We start from the raw sequence: 21,640 nt of genomic DNA, 5'->3' as shown, positions 1-21,640 counted from the left end.
CAGCGCGGGAAGGCACCGCGCAAGCGCAGAGAGGCCCGCGGGACTGGGTTGGTGGAAGCAATCAGCGCGGGAAGGCACCGCGCAAGCGCAGAGCGGCCGGCAGCGGCAGCACATGGCCCAGGTCCACGTCCACACCTGTCTTCCTAGAGGGGTGGCCAGCTCCCGCTCCAGTCCCTGTCGGCGAGGCGCTGGCCTTCAGGCAGCCTTCCAGTGCCATCTATTTATATCCCTCTGCTCTCACAGGCCCATATTGGGCAGTGTGGTCAGTCAGGCCCGACGGCCGCCCCGCCCGGTGCACGCCCAGCTCGGAGTGTCCGGCGGCATCCAGACCAGGTCGCGGCGCCATCACGGGCAGCCCCTGCCAGGGCAGCAGCTCCGTAAGTAGGGGGCAGAGCTTGGGAAACGCGGGCCCCAGCCCAGCACGAGCTCCAGCAGGGCCGGGAGTGGGGCGCCCTTGCACTTGGCAGGTCCCTCTGCTGGAAGTGCACCGCCCTGGGTCGCCACGGGGTCAGCTCCTGGCATCAGGCCGTGGCTGAGCGTTGGCTTTCTCCTGGAGGTCATCTCTGCCCAGCCAGGGACCTCCTCCAGCCTGGCATTATTCAGCTTCCTGATCTTCATCATATTCTCCTTTTATGAATTATCGGATCAGTTTATTCATATTTTAATTTTTGCAACCCTGAACTCGGTGGTATTACACGCCATCCAGGTCTGACTTCTATCTTCCTGTTCCTGGTGTCTTCCTAGGACCTAGAATAGGGCCTGGCACTTAAAAATGAATGGTTCGTTGAAATTCAATCAGCGTTGAATGTATCCCAGGGCAACTCTCTTAACTTTAAAGGCAGGAAAATAATTGCCCGCATTTCCCCCACATGATTCTTAAGAGGAACTAATGAGCTCTAACGCATATTAAAGCACTTTGCAAAGTATCAAGCACTGTGAGAATGCAAAACATTGTGAACTCATCAAAGGAAAAAGAAAACTTGTCTTATTTGTCTTTATTATCCAAATGCTTGCCTGCCATATGCCTCCTGTGGGGGATGGATTGCTACTGTTAAGTGAATTGGGTCTTGTTTTTTTTTTTTTTTTTTTTCCTCCACATTAGTGGGAGACTCCAGAGTACATTTAGGGTGGTGCATGTGTCTTGAAGCATTTTCTACCAAGATCTGCAAGTGTACAATTCGAGCAGAATAGTGAAGCTGAAATGAAATAGGATATGGGGAATTAATGGTATGAACTAGGGGTCACAATCAAATGATGTAAAGTCATCTAAATGGTCAGGGGCAGGGAAAGCAATAGTGTAGGACACACTCAGGGTGGGATATTGAGGACTGGCAATTGGACAATAGCTGTGAGGCAGTAGCTGGCTTTGGGGTCCTTGCAGCTGGGAATTAAGGATCCATTGTTGGATTACCTTTCGTTGTTTCAATAGGTGCTGGAATGTTTCAGCTTTGAGTGTTGACAACTCATTTACACACACAGTATGAGCAGCCAGTTTGTAGTCCCCAGCAGGAGTTGAAGCCAATGCAAGCTAAGAATGGGGTCCATTTCTCAAAGAGCAGATGATGAATTTATTTAGAGGAATTAATTTTCAGAGTAGGGGTATAAATATAAAGTATGTGTCATAAGGCATCAAACTATAGAGCAAGGGAATCAGGTTAATAAATCTGGGTGAGTATTTGACTTGGACAAAGGAATAGCACCTTGAATCTTTTTTTTGGCACCAGGGATTGAACTCAGGGACTGTCACATCCCTAGCCTCCCCGACTCCGTTTTTTTTTTTTTTTCTTTTGCTACAGGATCTCACTAAGTTGCTGAGCCTGGCCTTGAACCTGCAATCCTGCCTCAGCCTCCCAAGCCAATGGGATTACAGGCATGCACAACCACACCTGGCTCTATACAATATTTTTTATTAGACCTTTATAGTTAGTAGTTGAGTTCATCCTGACAAACTCACACATGCTTGGACTTCAAGTTCACTTCATGATACCCCCTTTTCCCCTCTCCCATTTTCCTCCTGTTCTCCCTCCCCTTTCCCATTCTCCTGCCTCTACAAGACTTCCTTTTATATTTATTTTATATTTATATTTGGTTGGTTCTTTCTACCTATGCATAAAGCCAAAGTTTCCTGGAGTATATTTATATATGCACATAACATGATTTTTTCTTTCCTTTTTTGGTACCAGGGATTGAACCCAGGGATGCTTAACCACTGAGCCACCTCCCCAGTCCTTTATAATATTTTATTTAGAGACAGAGTCTCACTGAGTTGCTTGGGGCCTTGCTAAGTTGCTGAGGCTGGCCTTCAACTTGTGATCCTCCTTCCTCAACCTCCTGAGTGCTGGAATGGAAAGCACGTGTACCACTGTGCCCAACTCTCCAGCATATTTAACATGAATGGGACTAGATGACTCTTAACAGAGCAACAACCACATTGAGCGAGCTCCAGCCAGACACAGAAGCAAAGGGACATCTTCATGGAGAAAGTGGTACCTGGACTGAATTTTGAAGAGCCAGTTCATTTTTCCTGGTGGGCAGGGAAAGAAGGATAATCCTAACATGGAGAACATCACAGTTGAAGGCAAATACACGTTAGAATTTTTAGTAGTTCAGAATTACTACAAGATGGAAAAATATGAAGAAGAGAAGTCAGGAGACAAGGCAGGAAAGGGTGGGGGGTACCCAATTGTGAGGAGCCTCGTAATGCCAGAATGAGTGGTGGTGGAAATAGACTCACGGTAAATTTTTTTAAATGCATGGTAATAATTTTATACACAATAGTTACCAACTTAAAAAAGGGAATTGAGGGTTTTCTTTCCAACAGGGTTTTTTGTCTTTTTGTTGGTTTTGCTTGAAACATTGGAATTGGGACATCCTTGTCTGATACTGTGATGTTGATGACTGTTGGTTTGCTAAGCAGAATCCATCAAAAGAAATATTAATCTGAGGCATTTAGGAGCCCTAAGTCATTTCTCTGCTCATCGGTTTTGTACATTGCATTTTGTTTTGTTTTTCATTGATGAAACTCGGGACTTCAGCAGGGGAGGGTGGTACACACCTGTAAACCCCGCAACTTGGGAGGCTGAGGCAGGAGGATCATGAGTTCAAAGCCAGCCTCAGCAAAAGGGAGACCCTGTCTCTAAAGAAAATACAAAGTAGGGCTGGGGACGGGGCTCAGTGGTTGAGTGCCCCTGAGTTCAATCCCTGGTACCCACCCACAAAAAAAAACTAAAGGTTTTGATGTTGATTAAATCTTTATGATAACCTACTCACTATATTGAATATTTCTTTTTTCTTTTTTCTTTTTTTTTTTTACATGGTGCTGAGGGTAGAACCCAGGGCCTCACACATGCTAGGCAGGCTCTCTACCACTGAGTCACAACCCAGCCCCTATATTGAATATTTCTGACAAAAAAAAATACATGCTAATTCAGGAATCAAATAACTTCTTTTCCTGTCACACAGGCAAGTATGGGTTCATTTTTTCCTTAAGTAGGAACTTGAGGAAGAGAGAGGGCTATACAGCCACAATTTCAAAGCAGTCTTCATTCAGACTAGAGAGGAGGTTTAATATTTTGTATTCTTCCGTCACTCATAAGTTGGGGCACATAACATTAAAAAGAAAATTCATTGTGTATCCACCTACTATCTCCCTCTACATATGACATCTGTATCAGATAATGCTGATTGGGTTTATAAATGTGTTTTTCAAAGCTATAAATGACTTAGACTAATGTAGTTTTTAATTTTAAACTTTATACAATATTTAAGATGTGCCAAAGGACATAAGGAATAATAAAGTACGTATTGGGTACCCTTCATATAAACTGGAGAAATTAAGCATTTATGTAGTTCAAACTGCTTTTCATTCTCTCTGGTGGTGTCCCCTCTTTGAGTTCCTTCTGAAGACAACCACTCTCCTGAATTTGGTGTTTATAATTACCCTTCATTGAGCCAAAGCGCAGTGGCACACGCCTGTAGTCCCAGGAGATCAGGAGGCTGAGGCAGGAGGATCACAAGTTGGAGGCCAGCCTCCGCCACTTAGCAAGGCCATAAGCAACCTGAGACCCTGTCTCTAAATAAAATATAAAAAGGGCTGGGGATGTGGCTCAGTGGGTAAGCGCCCCTGGGTTCAATCCCTGGTACCAAACAGGAGGTGGGGGAATAATAATCACCCTTCATCGACATTCCACTATAGCTGTATGAATTCTTAAAGAATACACATATACAACTTTTGACTTTTAATTTTGATATAATTCAAACTTACAGAAAAGTTTTAAAAATAATACAAAAAGCTCCCCATACCCTTTACCAGATTCGCCAATGGTTTATCATTTGTCAAAATTTACCGTGAGACTATGTCATACTGTTTTGCTCCTCTCAGATTTGTTAATGGACACAAAATGTCTTCTGCCGTCTTCGACACACTTCGTGTTTATGAGATCCATCTGTGTTGATACAGGTTGATGGAGTCCATTTTTTTCTATTGTGCAGTATTCTTTTGATGGATATACTGTGCCTGTTCTGCTAATGGGTATTTAGGTTATTCCCACATTTTTGCAACTTCAGACAATGCTGCTATGAATTTAAACTAGTTTATCTTCAGCAAAACATGGAGAATTTTCATCGAAAAGAGGGCTTGGCCATGTGTCAACCATTGTTCAGAGAAAGGAGCCACTGTAAAGATAACGTAAAGACGAGAAAATCAAACCCGATAAAAAGCAAAACATAGGTGGTTTAAGGAAATTGACATTTGTACCCCACATTAAAATTTACAGCGGTCCCTTTCTCAGAATGAAATATAATGGACATGGGTATAACTGCATTTTGGATTTGCAAAGTAATCACGCTTTATTCTGTGATTTATATTTATCTTTGCTACTCGTTTTTCTCCATTATTATGGGTACTATTATTGTGAATGCACCAGCTCGGTCTTGTATAAATTGGAACAGAGAATAACTTCCCATTGATACCACTGAGAACATTTATACAATTTTGTTTTGCTGATAAAGGAGAATGCACTGTCTGCTCTCATTATGAGAAAAAGTCGCTGTCAGCTCTCCATTTGTGAGCTGGGGCTTTATCCACAGCCATTCGTATATGCACCCAAATATTTTTGTTCCTGGGAAAGTGTTTGTACAGGTATATCCAGCATCACTTTCACCCAGTAAATTTCACCAAGCAAATTACACATTGTACATGCATATCCGTATTTAGTGCTCCAAACGATTTTTATATAATCCTCAAAAGAAATCCCAGGTGAGAAAAGTAGAAGAAACATCATGCTATTACTGGCGTGAGCAAGGACTCAAATCCAGACCTCAGCAGCCTCAGCCAAAGTCTGTGTTCCTGACCTTTAAGCCACACTGTGCAACATCATTATAATGGACAGGAGTGTCCCTTTTTTGGGTGCTTGGATGCCAAGACTAATCTACCCCATTGTACATATGAAGGAAAAAGGTTTGGAAAGTTTAAAAAAAAATAATTTTTTTTTTAATTACAGCAAATAAGCAGCTAATTTGGAATTCAAACCCAGGACTTTTTCATTTCAAAGTCTTCATCTCCCATGCCAATATTTTCCATGTACATATATATACACACTTATAAAACCATGCTGAGATGTCTTTGAAGTTTTAATGGTATTTAATTTAACTTTCCAGACATTTCTCAGGACTTCTATTCATAAATTCATTAAATCTATAAATCTATAGCAATTAGAGTAGTTTTTAGGAGTCATATAAAAGGCAATTGGGTCAGGTGTGGTGGTGTATGCCTACAATCCCAGCGGCTCTGGAGGCTGAGGCAGGAGGATCGCAATTTGAAGGCCAGCCTCAGCCACTTAGCAAGGCCCTGAGCAACTCGGCGAGACCCTGTCTCTAAATAAAATATAAAAAGGGCTGGGGAGGTGGCTCAGGGGTTAAGCACCCCTGGGTTCAATCCCTGGTTTTTAAAAAAGGAGAGGGGGGCATTTGGGAGATAAGGATACTTAACAAATAGATGCCCGTTTTCAAAGTCCTTCATAGAAATTCTTTGCAGAGTGTTTGAAACACTTATTTCGGCTTTGTTGCTGTTGCTGTCAGAGCCAGTACTTGAAACAAATATGCTACATCCAAGTGCAGTATTTCCTCAAGAAAATTGACTTATATGTGGGAATCTGGGGACAACCAGATGATCTTTTTCAAACATCACCACCCCCTCTTAAAACTCTTCAGCTGGATTTAAGAGGAGCAATGGAGATTAGTCATCCAGGCAGCTTACTCACCATCTAGAGAATGGATTTATTTATAACACTCGAGCAGGAGTCGGCAGCCTGGCCCTGGGCTCTATGTAGCCCATGGGCCTTAAAAAAAAAAAAAGATGTCCTAATTATAAATGACTTTTAAAAGTCAAAAGAGTAATACTCCATGACACGTGAAAATATAACCTAAAGATGCATGAATTTCAGGTGGTTTTTCTTAGATTTTTTTTTTTAGTTGTAGATGAACACAGCACTTTTATTATTTTTTATTTTTATTTTTTCCATGGTGCTGAGGCTGGAACCCAGGCCCTCACACATGCGAGGCAAGCACCCCACCGCTGAGCTCCAGCCCCGGAATTCGGGTTTCGATACCCTCAAAACATCTGATTGGAGCACAGCCAAGTCCCTTCGTTTACACTCTGTCTCTGGCTGTCGCGTGCTATTAAATCTAAGTGAGATAGCGGTGACGGAGAGCATATGGCCAGCAGAGACAGATATATTTACTGTCTGGCCCCCGTTTCCCGACCTTTGCACTAGAGGAAGTGGGAAAGTGTACAGATGAAATTGGGTCTAAGTGCCGTAGCCTTTTCCCAAGGAAAGGCACACCAGAAGAGTGACTTCAGCGACCCCTGCTTTTTATCACAGAGAAACAAAGATAAGAGGTTTCTGTGGTTCTTTGGATTGACAGCATCATAGAAAATTTACGACCATCACAGCAGTGATAGTGTATGTGATTACAATTCCCTTAGGCAACCTGTCCTCGATATTTCTGCATATACCACTTATACCAGTTAAGGACTCTTTTTTGGGGGAGGCATAATGGGGATTGAACTCAGGCAGTCAACCCCTGAGCCACATCCCCAGCCCTTTTATATTTTATTTAGAGACAGGGTCTCACTGAGTTGCTTAGCACTTCGCCTTTGTTGAGGCTGGCCTCTAAAGTCGAGATCCTCGTGCCTCAAGCCTCCCAAGCCACCGGGATTACAGGTGTGTGCCACCACACCCTGCTAGTAAGGACTCTAGATTGCAAATAACAGCAATCCCAGTTCAAACCAGCTTAAACTACCTCTCCAAACTGAAAATAGAGCTCCTATTTGCAAATAGAGCCTCTGTCACTCCACAGGCTTTGCTTCCTTCCCTGCGTTTGCTTTGCTGGCTTACAGGGACGTGGCTGTAGCAGTTCCTGACCTCCCAGCTGTACAACAGGGACACCCCCAATCATCGAACCAGAGACCCGAGCTTCCCCCTCACGAGGCCGTTCTCTGGTATCACAGCAGAGGCAGCAGGCACCGTAGTCAGGGGCGTGGGATTGAGACCTATCACAGCGCCCCAGCAGTTGGAAAGCAGGTTAGGTACTGAGGAAAACCCAGCATTGCCCCCTCTAAAGGTGTTTGTAAAATATGACCTGTAGCCAGGCGTGGTGGCACACGCCTGTCATCCCAGGGGCTCAGGAGGCTGAGGCAGGAGGATCACAAGGTGGAGGCCAGCCTCAGGTACTTATCAAGGCCCTGAGCAACTCAGCAAGACCCTGTCTCTAAATAAAATATAAAAAGGGCTGGGGATGTGGCTTAGGGGTGAAGCACCCCTGGGTTCCATCCCTGGTACCAAAAAAAAACATCGGAAGGTACGTGTCTGAGGTCTGATGAACACATTTTGCGCTTGTGTTATTGAAGCGATCACCTCTCCTTTCTGAAATCCCACGACTGACTTCTCCCATCCCACACAGATTCCTGCTGCTGGCAGCTGTTATAGCCACCTTACAGAACCAGAAAAGGGGGCCGGGACCGGAGATTCCTCCTGGACCCTGTGACGTCCCTAACGCTGGGACTGTCCTTTAAGCAGCTCATGAACTTCCTGGCAGCCTCCCCTGCCCCTGTCCCAGAGAAAGTAACGAGGACCCCACCGATTCAGAGAGACTTAATTAGACTGGTGCTTTTTAGGGTGAGAAGGGCTTCCGATTGGCCACCCGTGAAACAGCAGAGAAGAGCGGGGCTCGGAGGGAAGGTGGAGGATCGGAGCTCTGCTCTCTGCCGGCTCTAGATTGCGGCGTTGCGGGTAGGAGTTTCAAACAGCACGAATTTGCAGATCAGCAGGCATTTGCTCGAGCTTTTTAAAACCCAGTAGCGTCCATCTCCATATTGCCCACTGTGTGGAATTATCTATCCCTGATCAAAGTTGGAGCAGATTTTACTGGACTTCTTCTTTTCCCCTGAGCCCTGTCTCCAGGGTGCATCCCTCGGCCCGGCCAGGATCTCCTGGGTCCCCCATTTTCCTTCGGGTGCATCTTTGCAGGGAGTGCCCACAGGCCCTGCACCCGCCGGCAGGTCAGCTGGACTTGGTAGCTAAAGATGGAACTGCAAGTTGGTTCCTTATATCCCCTCTCTCCTCATTCCTATGGAGGGGGGAGAAGTTCCAGTTCCAGAAAAATCTCCACTGCCAAAGAGGAAAATAATGTGGTAGCAGCAGTTAATAATTTGCTATTCACACATTGAAGATATTTTCAGATACAAAAGTAGTTCTCTTCAACTGCTCCGTTTGGAATGGGTATTTATTTACAAATACTTGTTAGCACGAATGCCGCATATTTCAGCTATAGAAAACCTTTGATGCATATATTTTTTTCTCTCGTGATGCTGGGGATTGAACCCAGGGCCTTGGGCTTTCAAGGCAAGCACTCTACCAACCGAGCTATATTCCCAGCCCTAGAAATCTTTCTAGATAATATCTTTTTAATTTGTTCTTTTTAGATATACAGGACAGAGAATGATTTTTTGGTTTTGTTTTGTTTTTTGGTACCAGGGATTGAACCCAGGGGTGCTTAACCACTGAGGCTGGCCTCCAACTTATGATCCTCCTGCCTCAGCCTCCTGTGTCACTGGAATGAAGGCATGCACTACCCCACCCAGCCAGTAGAGTGTAATTTAACATATTAAACATACATGGAGCATAACTTATTCTAATTCGGATCCCATTCTTGTGGTTGGACATGATGTGGAATCTCCCTGATCCAGTGTTCCTATATGGACATAGGAAAGTTCTGTCCCCTTCCTTCCACCGTCTTTCCCGTTCCCATCCCCCTCCCTTCCTCTCACTCCCTTGTCTCATCCAAAGAACTTCTATTCCCTACCCCCTTTATTGTTGGGAGAAATCCTAAGTCTTGGCTAGCAGCTGCGAATGTCTCAAGTGTGTAAGGAAAACCTTCACACACTCATGCCTGTCAGGAATACCTACGGAGAGGAGCATTCCATTCCAGTCACTTAGGAAAGTAAACAACTGTCCCCAAATTTACCTAGTGTTACCAAGGGAACCTGTATAGGGGCCTGGTGGTCTGATCCCCCGTGGCACATTGTGATTGGGTTAAAAGTCTATAAAATGTATGGTTTCTCCTGCAATAAACAAGTTTGCAGGTTGCTCACCACAAGCCTGCTTTTACCCAACTCCTGGGGTCTGGGTTATGACTTCATCAGCTCTTACTGTGCCTGAGCCAGCTTGGCACCCTACACTTTATTGTGAGTCAGCATCCACATATCAAAGAGTACATTTGTCCTTTGGTGTTTGGGGATTGGCTTATTTCACTTAGCATGATATTCTCCAGCTCCATCCACTGATTGGCAAATGCCATCATCTCATTCTTTTTTATGACCGAGTAATATTCCTTTTTGACAACCACAGAGAACTTTTTAAGACAAAAAACGTCTTCTTTTCTCGCCCTCAGGAGCGCCTCGTGGTGTAGCATCTCCCTTCCCATGTGAGCAATCGGAAATGCAAAATAGTCCCTCGAGCATCGAGCTAAACCCAAAGAAGACTTCCAAACGTTGGCGAGCGGGCCATGGAGTACAGGAGCGAGGGCAGAGAAAAACAGCAACACAGCTTGAACTTGCTGAACAAAATCCGGGACATGAAGGCAGCGGCAGAAATGATCGACGTGGTCCTCGTAGCGGAGGATGAGAAGTTCCCCTGCCACCGGCTGGTCCTGGCCGCCTTCAGTCCCTACTTCAAGGCCATGTTCACCTGCGGGCTGGCCGAGTGCTCGCAGAGGGAGGTGGTCCTCCACGACGTGGCGGCGGACAGCGTGGCGGTCATCCTGACCTACATGTACCACGCGGCGCTGGAGCTGAGCGCCGCCAACGTGCAGGCGGTGGCCACGGCCGCCTACTTCCTGCAGATGGACGACGTCTTCGGCGTGTGCCAGAGGTACATGATGCGCCACATGGACGCCTCCAACTGCCTGGGCGTCTACCTTTTCGCCAAGCAGATGGGAGCCGAAGACCTCTGCGAGCAGTCCCGGCGGTACCTGCACCGCCACTTCGCCGAGGTGAGCTTGCACGAGGAGGTCCTGGACCTGGATCCGCACCAGTTCCTGACGCTCATTCAGTCGGACGACCTGAACGTGTCCCGGGAGGAGAGCATCCTGGACCTGGTCCTCAGGTGGGTCAACCGGGACCGCCCGGCGCGCTCCGGGCACCTGGCCCAGCTGCTGGGGCAAGTCCGCCTGGAACTGATCAGCCCTGCCTTTCTGAGACAGGCGCTCAAGAGGAACACCGCGCTTCTGTGCGACGCGGGGTGCATCGACCGCATCCAGAGGGCATTCGAGGCCATCAGGACACCCCAGCAGCCCTCCCCCAATCTCCGCTACGGCATGGCGGTCACCAACCTTCTGCTCTGCATCGGCAACGATCCCTCCGGAATCAGATCAAGACACAGGAACTACGGGGATGCCAGCTTCTGCTACGACCCCGTGGCTCGGAAGACCTATTTCATCTCGTCTCCCAAATACGGGGAGGGCCTGGGAACTGTGTGCACGGGGGTCGTCACGGAAAATAACACCGTGATCGTGGCCGGAGAAGCCACTGCTTCCAGGTTGTCTAGGCAAAAGAACAAGAATGTTGAAATCTATAGGTTCGTATCTAGCAACACAGTGTCCTTATTCTGCTTCCAGCTTAGCAAGAGTAGCAGGAAGTACTGCAGAGGGTGGTCACATCTTAAGTCACCTGTAGCCTGTCGAGTGACCCTGTAAGTCTCCCATAAAGAATAGTATGCAGGGCCGTGGTGGCATGCGCCTGTCATCCCAGCAGCTTAGGAGGCTGTGGCAAGAGGATTGCAAGTTGGAGGCCAGCCTCAGCCACTTAGTCAAGTCCTAAGCAACTCAGCCAGACCCTGTGTCTAAATAAAATATAAAAAGGGCTGGGGATGTGGCTCAGTGGTTAAGCAGCCCTGGGTTCAATCCCCAGTTACTTCCCCTGCCCAAAAGAGAATAGTATGCAGAACATAGTTTTATGTATACATAAGTATAAATGTAGCACATGTATAACATTCATAAGTCATCCACATTTTAGATCTATTTTCTCTTGCTTTCATTGTGAAAAACATAATTGAATTTGCATAAGTCAAGTGTATTTACGTTATGATTCCATTGTATTTTCACTGAGCTTCCCTTATTTATTCATATGGTAGGTTATAATATATTTTTATAGACTGATAGAATTTTAAACAATAAGAAAAATTTATAACAGACTCCTATGACCTCTTTTTTTTTTTTTAATAATTCAGAGTAGTAAGTAATTTTTTTTCTTAACCTGAAAGTTTTCACTCTGTGTCCTCAATTTGTGGATCTTTTCTAAATCTCTAATACTGACGAAAGCCTGTGGCATTAAGAATGCTTTGAGCTGGGCGCGGTGCCACTCACCTGTCATCCCAGCAGCTTGGGAGGCTGAGGCAGGAGGATCGCAAGTTCAAAGGCAGCCTCAGCAAAGCGAGGCCCTCAGCAACTCAGTGAGACCCTGTCTCTAAATAAAATACAAAATAGGGCTGGGGAGGTGGCTCAGTGGTCGAGGGCCCCTGGGTTCAATCTCTGGTACCAAAAAAAAAAAGCTTTGATCCTAGAATTATACTTAGAGGAAAAAGAGAAAAAGACTGATGCTAAGAAGCACCAAATCATCTGGGGCTTATTCATGAGATCATGCGTGTTCATTTATTATTTACTCACCAGGTAGTCAGCGAATATTTAGTGCACGAATCAAACTTGGTGAATATAGGGGCTGCGCTGGGGCTCAGTGGTAAAGCGCTTGCCTCGCACGTGGGAGGCACTGGGTTCCATCCTCAGAGCCACAGAAAAATAAATAAAATAAAGGCACGCTGTCCATCTCCAACTCCAAAAGAACTTGATAAGAAACTTGGCAAATATCAAATAGATATAGAACAAATCCCTGATGATAAAGCTTCCCTTCAGGTGCAGCCCCTCCACAATCACAATCCCTCTAACAGAATGTCCTCAGACTTCGCAGAAAGTCCTTCAGGACAAAGAATGTGAGACAAAGAATTAAGAGGCCTCGTGGAGGGGGAGGGATTGCAGATCCCTGGATGAGTGGCTTGGGCCTGTCCCGTGGCGGCTGAGCATGTCACTGAGCTGCAGAAGTAGCCTCCCTTGGAATCGGCAGCTGTGGGCTGTAGAGCCAGAAAATGAGACCCCCAGCTTTCCTGGCATGTTTGGGTTTTGTTTTGTTTTGTTTTTTGCTTTTTTTTGGTCTCAGGGATTGAACCCAGGGGTGCTTAACCCCTGAGCCCCCTCCCCAACCCTTTTTCTATTTTATTTAGAGACAGGGTCTCGCTGAGTTGCTCAGGGCCTCACTAAGTGGCTGAGGCTGGCCTCCAACTTGCGATCCTCCTGCCTCAGCCTCCCCAGCCACTGGGATCCTGGCGTGGCTCTTACAGATCCACGTCCTTGTTTTGTACTTGGTCTTGGTAGGTTGCCCATCTTAGGGCCTCTTGACCAGGTACCTCGAGTTCTTGAAATAGTCCTTTTCCTTCCTCATCAAGACAGTCCCCAATTCTCCCATCAGGACTTATTTTCAGTCAGCCTCCAGCCGTGTCAAGGTGACTTTCAGTTTTGAACTTGACATCTTCCCTCTGACCTTTTTTGAAAGCCCACTTCCCTTTTTGATGGCTTGCGTCTGTAAAGTGCGTACCACGTTGTCACCTTCCTTACCTGTCTTGAACCCAGCCCGGTTCCCGTCACCAGCCAGCTCCTCCGCCTTGGTCAGAATGAGGGTAGAAGTGTCAGCTACAGATTCCTGTGCAGGTGTGTTTCCTCTTGGCCGAGGAGAAAACACGCAGAGCGTGCCGGGCCCCCTTACCAGAAGCCTCTCCCTGCGTCTCCCTGCCTCCCTTTGGCATGCGCACAGCTCAGGGTGGACGCTCTGCCTTTAAACACCAACCTGCCAACGCAGGAACGTTTCCGTCCCCGTTATGCCTGCTCGGTGCTGAGTTTTAGACTTACACCTGGGCTTTTTTTTTTTCCTTCCGATTTTCAGTTCTCAATGTGGGAGACAAAAAATCTGATCAGCAAGTCACTCAGCAAACACGCGCCTCCCAATCTTCAGGGAGTCCATTCCATTCCCAGCCCGTGTCTCGGAAAACCACGACCCATTTTTCCATATCAACTCGGTTGGCTTCGCTGAGGTAGCCCCGCTCCTCCTTTCTCACTTAAAAGTGAGGCTTGCACCTCGCAATGTTCGCGACTTTGGTCTCCTGCCCAGACTAACACAGAAGACGGCCATCGCGAGGTCTGATCCACTTCTGCACTCGGTCGTCACAGCCAGACTCACCCCGCAGGAAAGGGACACCCTTCCAACCTGCCCGTCAAGCCCGGAGCAGAAGGTTCTCTCTGGGGGCTGGAGTTGTGGCCCGGCGGCGGGGCACTTGCCTAGCGTGTGAGAGGCCCAGGGTTCCACCCTCAGCACCACATAGACATAAATAAGTAAAATAAATAAAAGATCCATTGACAACCACAAAAAAAGAAGGTTCTCGCTGGGAAACAGAAGAGCCAGGCTAAAACAGCTCAGAAAAACTCTCCTTATGTGAGTCACTGTCCAGTGTTCTCGGTACAAAACACCCATATTACACCTTTGTTGCTTCTTGCTTCAAAATGGAACACTGGTTTTTTTTTGTTTGTTTCTGTGATTTCCTGGGAGGTGGAGTGAGTGTGTTTTAATTCTGGGGATACTTTCTAGGTTTTCTCAGACATTTAATTTAACTTTTTTTTTTTCTTTTTTGGTGGTGCTGGGGACTCGAACCCCAGGCCTTGTGCATGGCAGGCAAGCACTCCTCCAAATCAGCAATATCCTCAGCCCCTCACATATTTTATTCCACGGTTCCTCTAGAGTGCCTTTGTCATCCTCAGATCATGGGGAAAAGCAGACTTAGCTTTCTCATGAACAAGACAAAGGATCACCACAATCTCACATCCTCAGTTCCTCAGTGACCACCCACCACCTTACGGGCTTGTTGGACTCTAGAAGGAATTGAGAATCCCTGTCTCCGGAAACTCTTAGATGGATCTAACTATTCGTGGAAGAAATTACCATATCTAGTGGACTAAAATAGATGTCAAACGCCCAGCACAAATCTGCAGATGAGTTCTTATGCAGTACTTTTGACCCAATTTTAAGACTGTTAGAAGTACAGTCCTTGAAATTCTATATAACTTGTATCAAACACAGCCTGTTAGAAATCTTGAGTTGAGATATTCTCGGATTGTCTGCCCTAAAACCATGATTTTTTTTAATGTGATGTTTTTTATTTTTTGGCATTAGGGATTGAACTCAGAGGGGCTTAATCACTGAGCCACATCTCCAGCCCTTTTTTATTTTTTATTTAGAGACAGGGTCTCGCTGAGTTGCTGAGGCTGGCCTCCACCTTGCAATCCTCCTGCCTCAGCCTCCCATACCTCTGGGATTACAGTTGTGCACCACCACACCCAGCTTATGTAATATGAAAATGATATTTCTTGTTCACAGAATAAGGCGAATTTGTACTTTTTGTTTCTTCTTATTTACCCTTTTTAAAATTTTTTTTTAGTTGAAGATGGACACAATACCTTTGATCTTATTTATTTCTTTTTATTTATTTATTTCTTTTTATGAGGATGAAACCAGACCCTCCCACATGCTAGGCGAGCGCTCTACCACTGAGCTACAACCCCAGCCCTCTTTTTATTTATTCTTTTATGGTAAAATCATAAATTAATTTGCCCAAAGATTTTCCTATTCTTGGCTTTCTTTCCTGTAATTAGGCAATGCAAAGTCTAGTCCTGAATCATCTATACTCTTCCTACGTCTCCTGGGGCACGTTCAAGTGAGCGCTAATCCCGGGCTCTCTTTCTGTTACTTCACAGGTACCACCAAACAGGAAACCAGTGTTGGGAAAAGTTATGCACAACTGAATTCCGGGAGCTCTACGCTCTGGGCAGCGTCCACAACGACCTCTATGTTGTGGGAGGACAAATGAAAATCAAGAACCAGTACCTCATCACCAACTGTGTGGACAGGTACTCTGTGGAGCGGGACAGCTGGAAGAGGGTGGCTCCCCTCCCGCTGCAGCTGGCCTGTCATGCCGTGGTGACCCTGAACGATCAGCTCTACGTGATCGGAGGCTGGACCCCTCAGGTGAGGAGACGTCTTTGTTTTGTTTTGTTTCATTTGTTTATTTTTATTTATTTATTATTTTTCATTCATTCATTTCAGTCAGTCAGTCATTCATTTCAGTCAGTCATTCAGTCATTCCATCCGTCAGTCATTCCGTCATTCATTCATTTCAGTCAGTCAGCCAGCCAGTCAGTCAGTCAGTCAGTCATTCAGTCAGTCAATCAGTCAGTCAGTCAGTCAGTCATTTCAGTCAGTCAGTCATTCAGTCAATCATTTCAGTCAGTCAGTCATTCAGTCATTCATTTCAGTCAGTCAGTCAGTCATTTCAGTCAGTCATTCAGTCATTCCATCCGTCAGTCATTCCGTCATTCATTCATTTCAGTCACTCATTCAGTCAGTCAGTCATTCAGCCAGTCAGTCATTTCAGTCAGTCATTCATTCAGTCATTCATTCAATCATTTCAGTCAGTCAGTCATTTCAGTCAGTCAGTCAGTCATTTCAGTCAGTCACTTCAGTCAGTCAGTCATTCAGTCAGTCATCCAGTCAGTCAGTCATTCAGTCAGTCAATCATTTCAGTTAGTCAGTCAGTCATTCATTCAGTCAGCCAATCAGTCATTCATTCAGTCATTTCAGTCATTCATTCAGTCATTCATTCAGTCAGTCATTTTAGTCAGTCATTCAGTCAGTCATCCAGTCAGTCAATCATTCAGTCAGTCATTCAGTCAGTCATTTCAGTCAGTCAGTCATTTTAGTCAGTCAGTCATTCAGTCAGTCATCCAGTCAGTCATTCAGTCAGTCTTTCATTCATTCAGTCAGTCAGTCATTTCAGTCAGTCATTTCAGTCAGTCATTCAGTCAGTCAGTCAGTCATTCATTCAGTCATTCAGTCATTCATTTCAGTCAGTCATTCCAGCATTCATCCATTCAGTCATTCAGTCAGTCATTCATTTCAGTCATTCATTCATTCAGTCAGTCAGTCAGTCATCGGTGCTGGGGATTGAACCCAGGGCCTTGTGCTTACAAGGCAAGCACTCTACCAACCGAGCTAGGTCCCCAGCCCTCATTCGTTTATTTTATGTGTCCTCCTTAGCTGTCCATGACAGCAGCGTGCACTCTGACCTGTCACACACACATGGAGTGTGACTCCCATCCTTGTGGTGGGACGTGATGTGGAATTTCCCTGGTCGTGTGTTCATATGTGAACAGGAAAGTTCTGTAAGAAATTTCCTGTGATTGGCATGGCTGCCCTGAGCCTAGCTCTGTTGAAAAATGCTGCAGTCCTTGGGTACTAAAAGGGTAGCATTTACATTTTGATAAAATGCAGTGCTGCAGACATGTCATCCCAGAGGCTTGGGAGGCTGAGGCAGGAGCATCACAAGTTGGAGGCCAGCCTCAGCAACTTAGCAAGGTCCTGAGCAACTCAGCGAGACCCTGTCTCTAAATAAAAGATAAAAAGGGCTGGGGAGGTGGCTCAGGGGTTAAGCACCCCTGGGTTCAATCCCCAGTCCCCACCCCCAAAATGCTTTCTAGGTCACAAAATACCCATTAAGGTTTTGAGGTGTTAAAGCAATTTAGGAAGATGGACTCTAACATGCGTTACTCACAGACGTGACTGCATTCGCCAGTCCTGCTGTGTTCTCACAATCTGGAGGGAGGATCCAAACCCGCGGCAGAAAAGCTGGCTCCTCATCCAGTCCTGTCTGAACAATGGCCGTGTGACCTGGGGCTCGTCACTCGTGTAAAACTCCTACTCCAAGTGGAAGCCGGAAGACGGATTCTGTGATGCAGAGTCACTTCCAAGAAACTCTGTTGTGATGTAAACATTTTGTGTTTTTGCTGGGCGTCAGCAGATGGAGGAACCAGAGTACTGTTTATATTGAAGCCCAGCGAAGAGACGGCAAGCCAAGATTGAAAAGTCACTGGTGTGACCACAGCGGCCCTCTCGCTTCTTTCGAATGTCCTCCTGGGGCTTTGGCACTCACAGTAGTATCTTTCCAGCTGCCCTCTAACCTGGCCATTCAGTATGTTCTTTCACAGGTGGGAGATAACCAGGGATTGAACTCAAGGGCCCTCGACCACTGAGCCACTTCCCCAGCCCTCTTTATATTTTATTTAGAGACAGGGTCTCACTGAGTTACTTAGGGCCTTGCTGTTGCTGAGGCTGGCCTCCATCTTGCGATCCTCCTGCCTCAGCCTCCCAAGTTGCTGGGATGACAGGTGTGCACCACCCCACCCAGCCTGGCCATTCAGTCTTTCTAATTAAAAAATCAGTCTTAGCTCATTGGCCATCACCACCATCTAACATAAATTTATTTCTGCCTGTATTATTTCTCATTTCTTCAGATTTGCATCATGATAAAACTTTTACATTCATTTCATAAACTTGGATTTATTTATTTGTTTTGTGGTACTAGGAATTGAACCTAAGAAAGCTCTACCACTGAGCCACATCCCCAGCCCTTTTTATTTTTATTTAGAGACAGAGTCTCCCTGAGTTGCTTAGGGCCTCGCTAAGATGCTGAGGCTGGCCTCCAACTTTTGATCCTCCTGCCTCAGCCTCCCAAGCCACTGGGATTAAAGGCGTGCCCCACCGCAACCAGCTTGATTTTACCATTTGCTGTATATTAGACTGTTTTAAAAACTTTGCATTTAACACCGTTTTTATTTGTGTTCTGTAGATCAAGAAGTAGTTTAGGTCTCATTTCAGCTAATAGCTGAAACCTAACAAGTTTTTTGTAGTTAAACTTTTTCAAAAACCAACCACTTACTGAGTTCATTTTGCATAAGTCAGCTCCAAAAACAACTGAGAAGCCCTTGCTTTTCTTTTACTAGAGATTAAATACTTAAATAAAAGGGAAATTAAAACAGTAAAGGATTTGTTAATTTATCACCTCTGCACAGATAACATGCGAATATGTCTTTTGCTAATTTGAGCTGGCACCTGATACAGCACATTCAGATGCACTATGACCTGGGACTGGGCGTAGATAATCATCATAACTTGCAGAATATTTAAAGTACTTAACTAAAATTAATTGCATAAATATGGCAATTTTTTGTCGTTGAACACCAGGATCCAAAAGAAGAAAACACTTATGAATCCTTAGCTTGAAGTCGTAGAAAGTTCCAGATACATCATACACAAAAAACATGATCTCACCTAAAGTTCATAAATAGAAGCCACTTTTACATAGGTATAGGCATAAAGTTATTTAGTTCGTACTGTCTCTGGTCATTAAAAATCAGCCTATAAAATGTGAATAATTTATATGAATCCATATATCGTGAATATGGAATTCAGAGTACTCATGTCCAGGTCGTAAATAGGGTGTAAGAACAATTACTAAAACACTAAAATGGTTTTGCAACTTTGTTCCATAACGCATTGCAAAATAAAGACAAGTGCCTTATGAATCATGGAAATAGTTTCTGAGAACTATGCAAATCCACAAGTCTAATAAAATAGACTTTAAATACCACTCAGGGGAACTTGGCTTCACGTATAAGGCTTTGCGGTTGCCGGCTTCCGATCCGACCCCGCACGCAGCCCCCGATGGCTGAGATTGACAGTGTGCGGTCACCGCGAGGCCCGGATCCCGAAACGCGCGGAACCCACACCGACCCGTGAGTGGCGCTGACTGTCGCTGTCTGTCCCATGCAGGTGGACCGTCCGGACGAGGAGCCCGATCGCCTGAGCAACGCGCTGCTGCAGTACGACCCCAGCCAGGACCGGTGGCGAGAGCGGGCGCCCATGCGCCACGCCAAGTACCGCTTCAGCGCGGCCGTGCTCAACGGCGAGATTTACGTCCTGGGTAAGAGCAGCCGGAGGCCGGCAGCGTGGCCGTGTGCGTTTCGCTCAGCCGTTTGGCTCCGTAAGGATGAAATAGTGCGTATGTGCGTGTGCGTATGTGCGTGTGCATCTGAGTGTGTGTGTGTGTGTGCGTGTGCGTGTGTGGGTACAGCCAGCCCCGGCTGCGTTCCCATCACATAAGCCAGGGAGGCTGCGGACTCTCCGAGAGCACAGCTCCTTGGTGGCACTTTCAGGTTGAGGGGAATGCAAAAGCAGTACCCGGGCTCCACCAGGTAACGTGCTTTGAAACGGAAATAAGCCTGTGGCCACCGTCAGTCAGGGTAACGTGGGTTTCTGCACCAGCTGCCCTAGTGCCGGTAGAGTAGGAAGTCGCCATGGGTCCCGTGCCACAGATCATGCCAGCCTTCTTTAGTTGGCCCGATTCACCAAATTTCTGAAGGGAGGTGTCTAGATAATTTCATCAGCCTCTCGCTGAGTTGCTGAGGCTGGCCTCAAACTCGTGATCCTCCTGCCTCAGCCTCCCGAGTCGCTGGGAAGGCAGGTGCCCGCAGCCATGCCTTTATCTCTGGAGTGCGTGTGGTCTGATCATCAGATCCTGACCCAGCAGGGAGCCATGGAGACGAGTTCCACAAAAGTGGGTAAACCCAGTTCCAGAACGTTCTCCCAGGACCCTTCTTCACTCCTTGTTTTTTTGGGGGGTGTCTCTTTCCCGGGTTTAAGCCTTTCACTCTGAGGAGTGCCTTCCATCTCTCCAACACCGTCCTCTACCACCTCCCCCGCGCCCGTGTGTGGGAAGACCCAGCTGAGGACAGCGGCTGGACCGGTCAGGTGGTGACTGCCCAGCTCTCTCTCCTCCCATCCGCAGTGAAGGCCACCTGGCAGAAGCCCGGGGAAGGTGACAGGCCTCCAGAAACGAGGAGGAAAAGACAGGAAGGACGGGACAGGAGCAAAGCAAGCATTCGAGGGGACACGAGATGCCTTTGGAGCCCGGGAGGTAGCGCCCCTGGCCGCTGGCACCGCGTGCAGTGCGACAGCAGCCACATACTCCAGCACTAACAGTCGTTTTCTTTAAGGACAAGGACGGGTGCGGTGTGGCTCGGGACACCTCAGTGACTCACTCACCTGCAGTGAAGCTTCTCCTCTCGTGAATACGCCTTCCTTCTTAGAACCAAACGCCCTGTCACAGACCCAGAGGGGACAGTACCCCAGCCGTGACAGAGGGGCTGCTCCCCCAAGTACGGAACGGCTGGAGCGAGCCAAGGGCAGGGAAGGACAGGGAGGAGGACGGGCGTCAGCAGCCACCTGGAGGCGAGAATAAAGCTGGTACAAAGACAGCAAGACAAGAGTGAGTAGATGAGCCCAGAGGGACGGAGAGTTGAGAGCAGCAGTGGAGGAAACCTGGGAGCCAGGGGCCTGTGCGTAAGGAATGAAGAAAATGAGGCGCACGCCTGTGATCCCAGCAGTTCCGGAGGCTGAGGCAGGAGGATCGCAGGTGGGAGGCCAGCCTCAGCCACTTGGTGAGATCCTGTCTCAAAAAATAAAAAGGGTTAAGCATGTAGCTCAGGGGTTAAGTACCCCAGGTTCAGTCCAGGCACCAAAATAAGAGTTAAATAATAATAATAATAAATAATGAACTGTGAGGAACCACACCGAAGATCGCTGGGGTGAGGAGATGAACGACAGAGCAAAGGCAGGAAGAAACTGGAAGGGGAGAGAGCAGGTAGGAAGGCTTTTGCAGCGGCCTAGAAATCCAGCTGCTAGATAATCAGAACTGGTGCCGGGTTCATGATCAGCCCCAGCAAGCGATGCCATCCTGTAAATCCAACCACAGGCGATTCCCCGGCCTTCGCGACTTACCGCTCAGATGCATCCAGGAGCTTCAGGAGGAAGTTTGGTGTCCAGGCAGCCTTACGTCCGACTTGAATTTCTACTTATCTGTAGCTGGAATTGGGCAGACACTCTAAGGAACCCTGAAACTCTCAGTTTGAATCAGTTCAAATGACTCTCAGAGCTCCCTGACGCTCATCTGCGAATTCTCTCGGCAAAAGCGTCATCGACCTTTAGGGATCTGGATGGACCCCCCTGCATTTCAGGCCCTGCCAGTTAATACAACAGCAAGGCCTCTCCTTCATCCCTGCAACGGATTTAGTTCCTTACTCTCTCCTAGGTGGT

The 21,640-nt window shown here is 46.8% G+C and overlaps 1 protein-coding gene across 2 annotated transcripts in view; it reads left to right on the top strand.

Annotated features, from left to right (window-relative positions):
* The first annotated feature begins 261 nt into the window (after nucleotides 1-261).
* The window catches only part of Kbtbd12 (kelch repeat and BTB domain containing 12), a 55,043-nt gene continuing 33,664 nt past the window's right edge, over nucleotides 262-21,640 (top strand). For both annotated transcript variants that reach the window (XM_047534808.1, XM_047534809.1), the window contains exons 1-4: nucleotides 262-377; nucleotides 9,952-11,135; nucleotides 15,409-15,679; nucleotides 19,319-19,469. In XM_047534808.1, coding sequence (XP_047390764.1) covers nucleotides 10,066-11,135; nucleotides 15,409-15,679; nucleotides 19,319-19,469 — 1,492 coding nt within the window. In that variant the 5' untranslated portion in view covers nucleotides 262-377; nucleotides 9,952-10,065. The remainder of the gene's footprint in view (nucleotides 378-9,951; nucleotides 11,136-15,408; nucleotides 15,680-19,318; nucleotides 19,470-21,640) is intronic.

Source organism: Sciurus carolinensis, chromosome 19 (genome assembly GCF_902686445.1).
Source record: "Sciurus carolinensis chromosome 19, mSciCar1.2, whole genome shotgun sequence".
NCBI classification, from domain to species: Eukaryota; Metazoa; Chordata; class Mammalia; order Rodentia; family Sciuridae; genus Sciurus; species Sciurus carolinensis.
The sequence above is the reverse complement of the archived record's forward strand: the minus strand, read 5'-3'. Positions and strand labels throughout refer to the sequence as shown.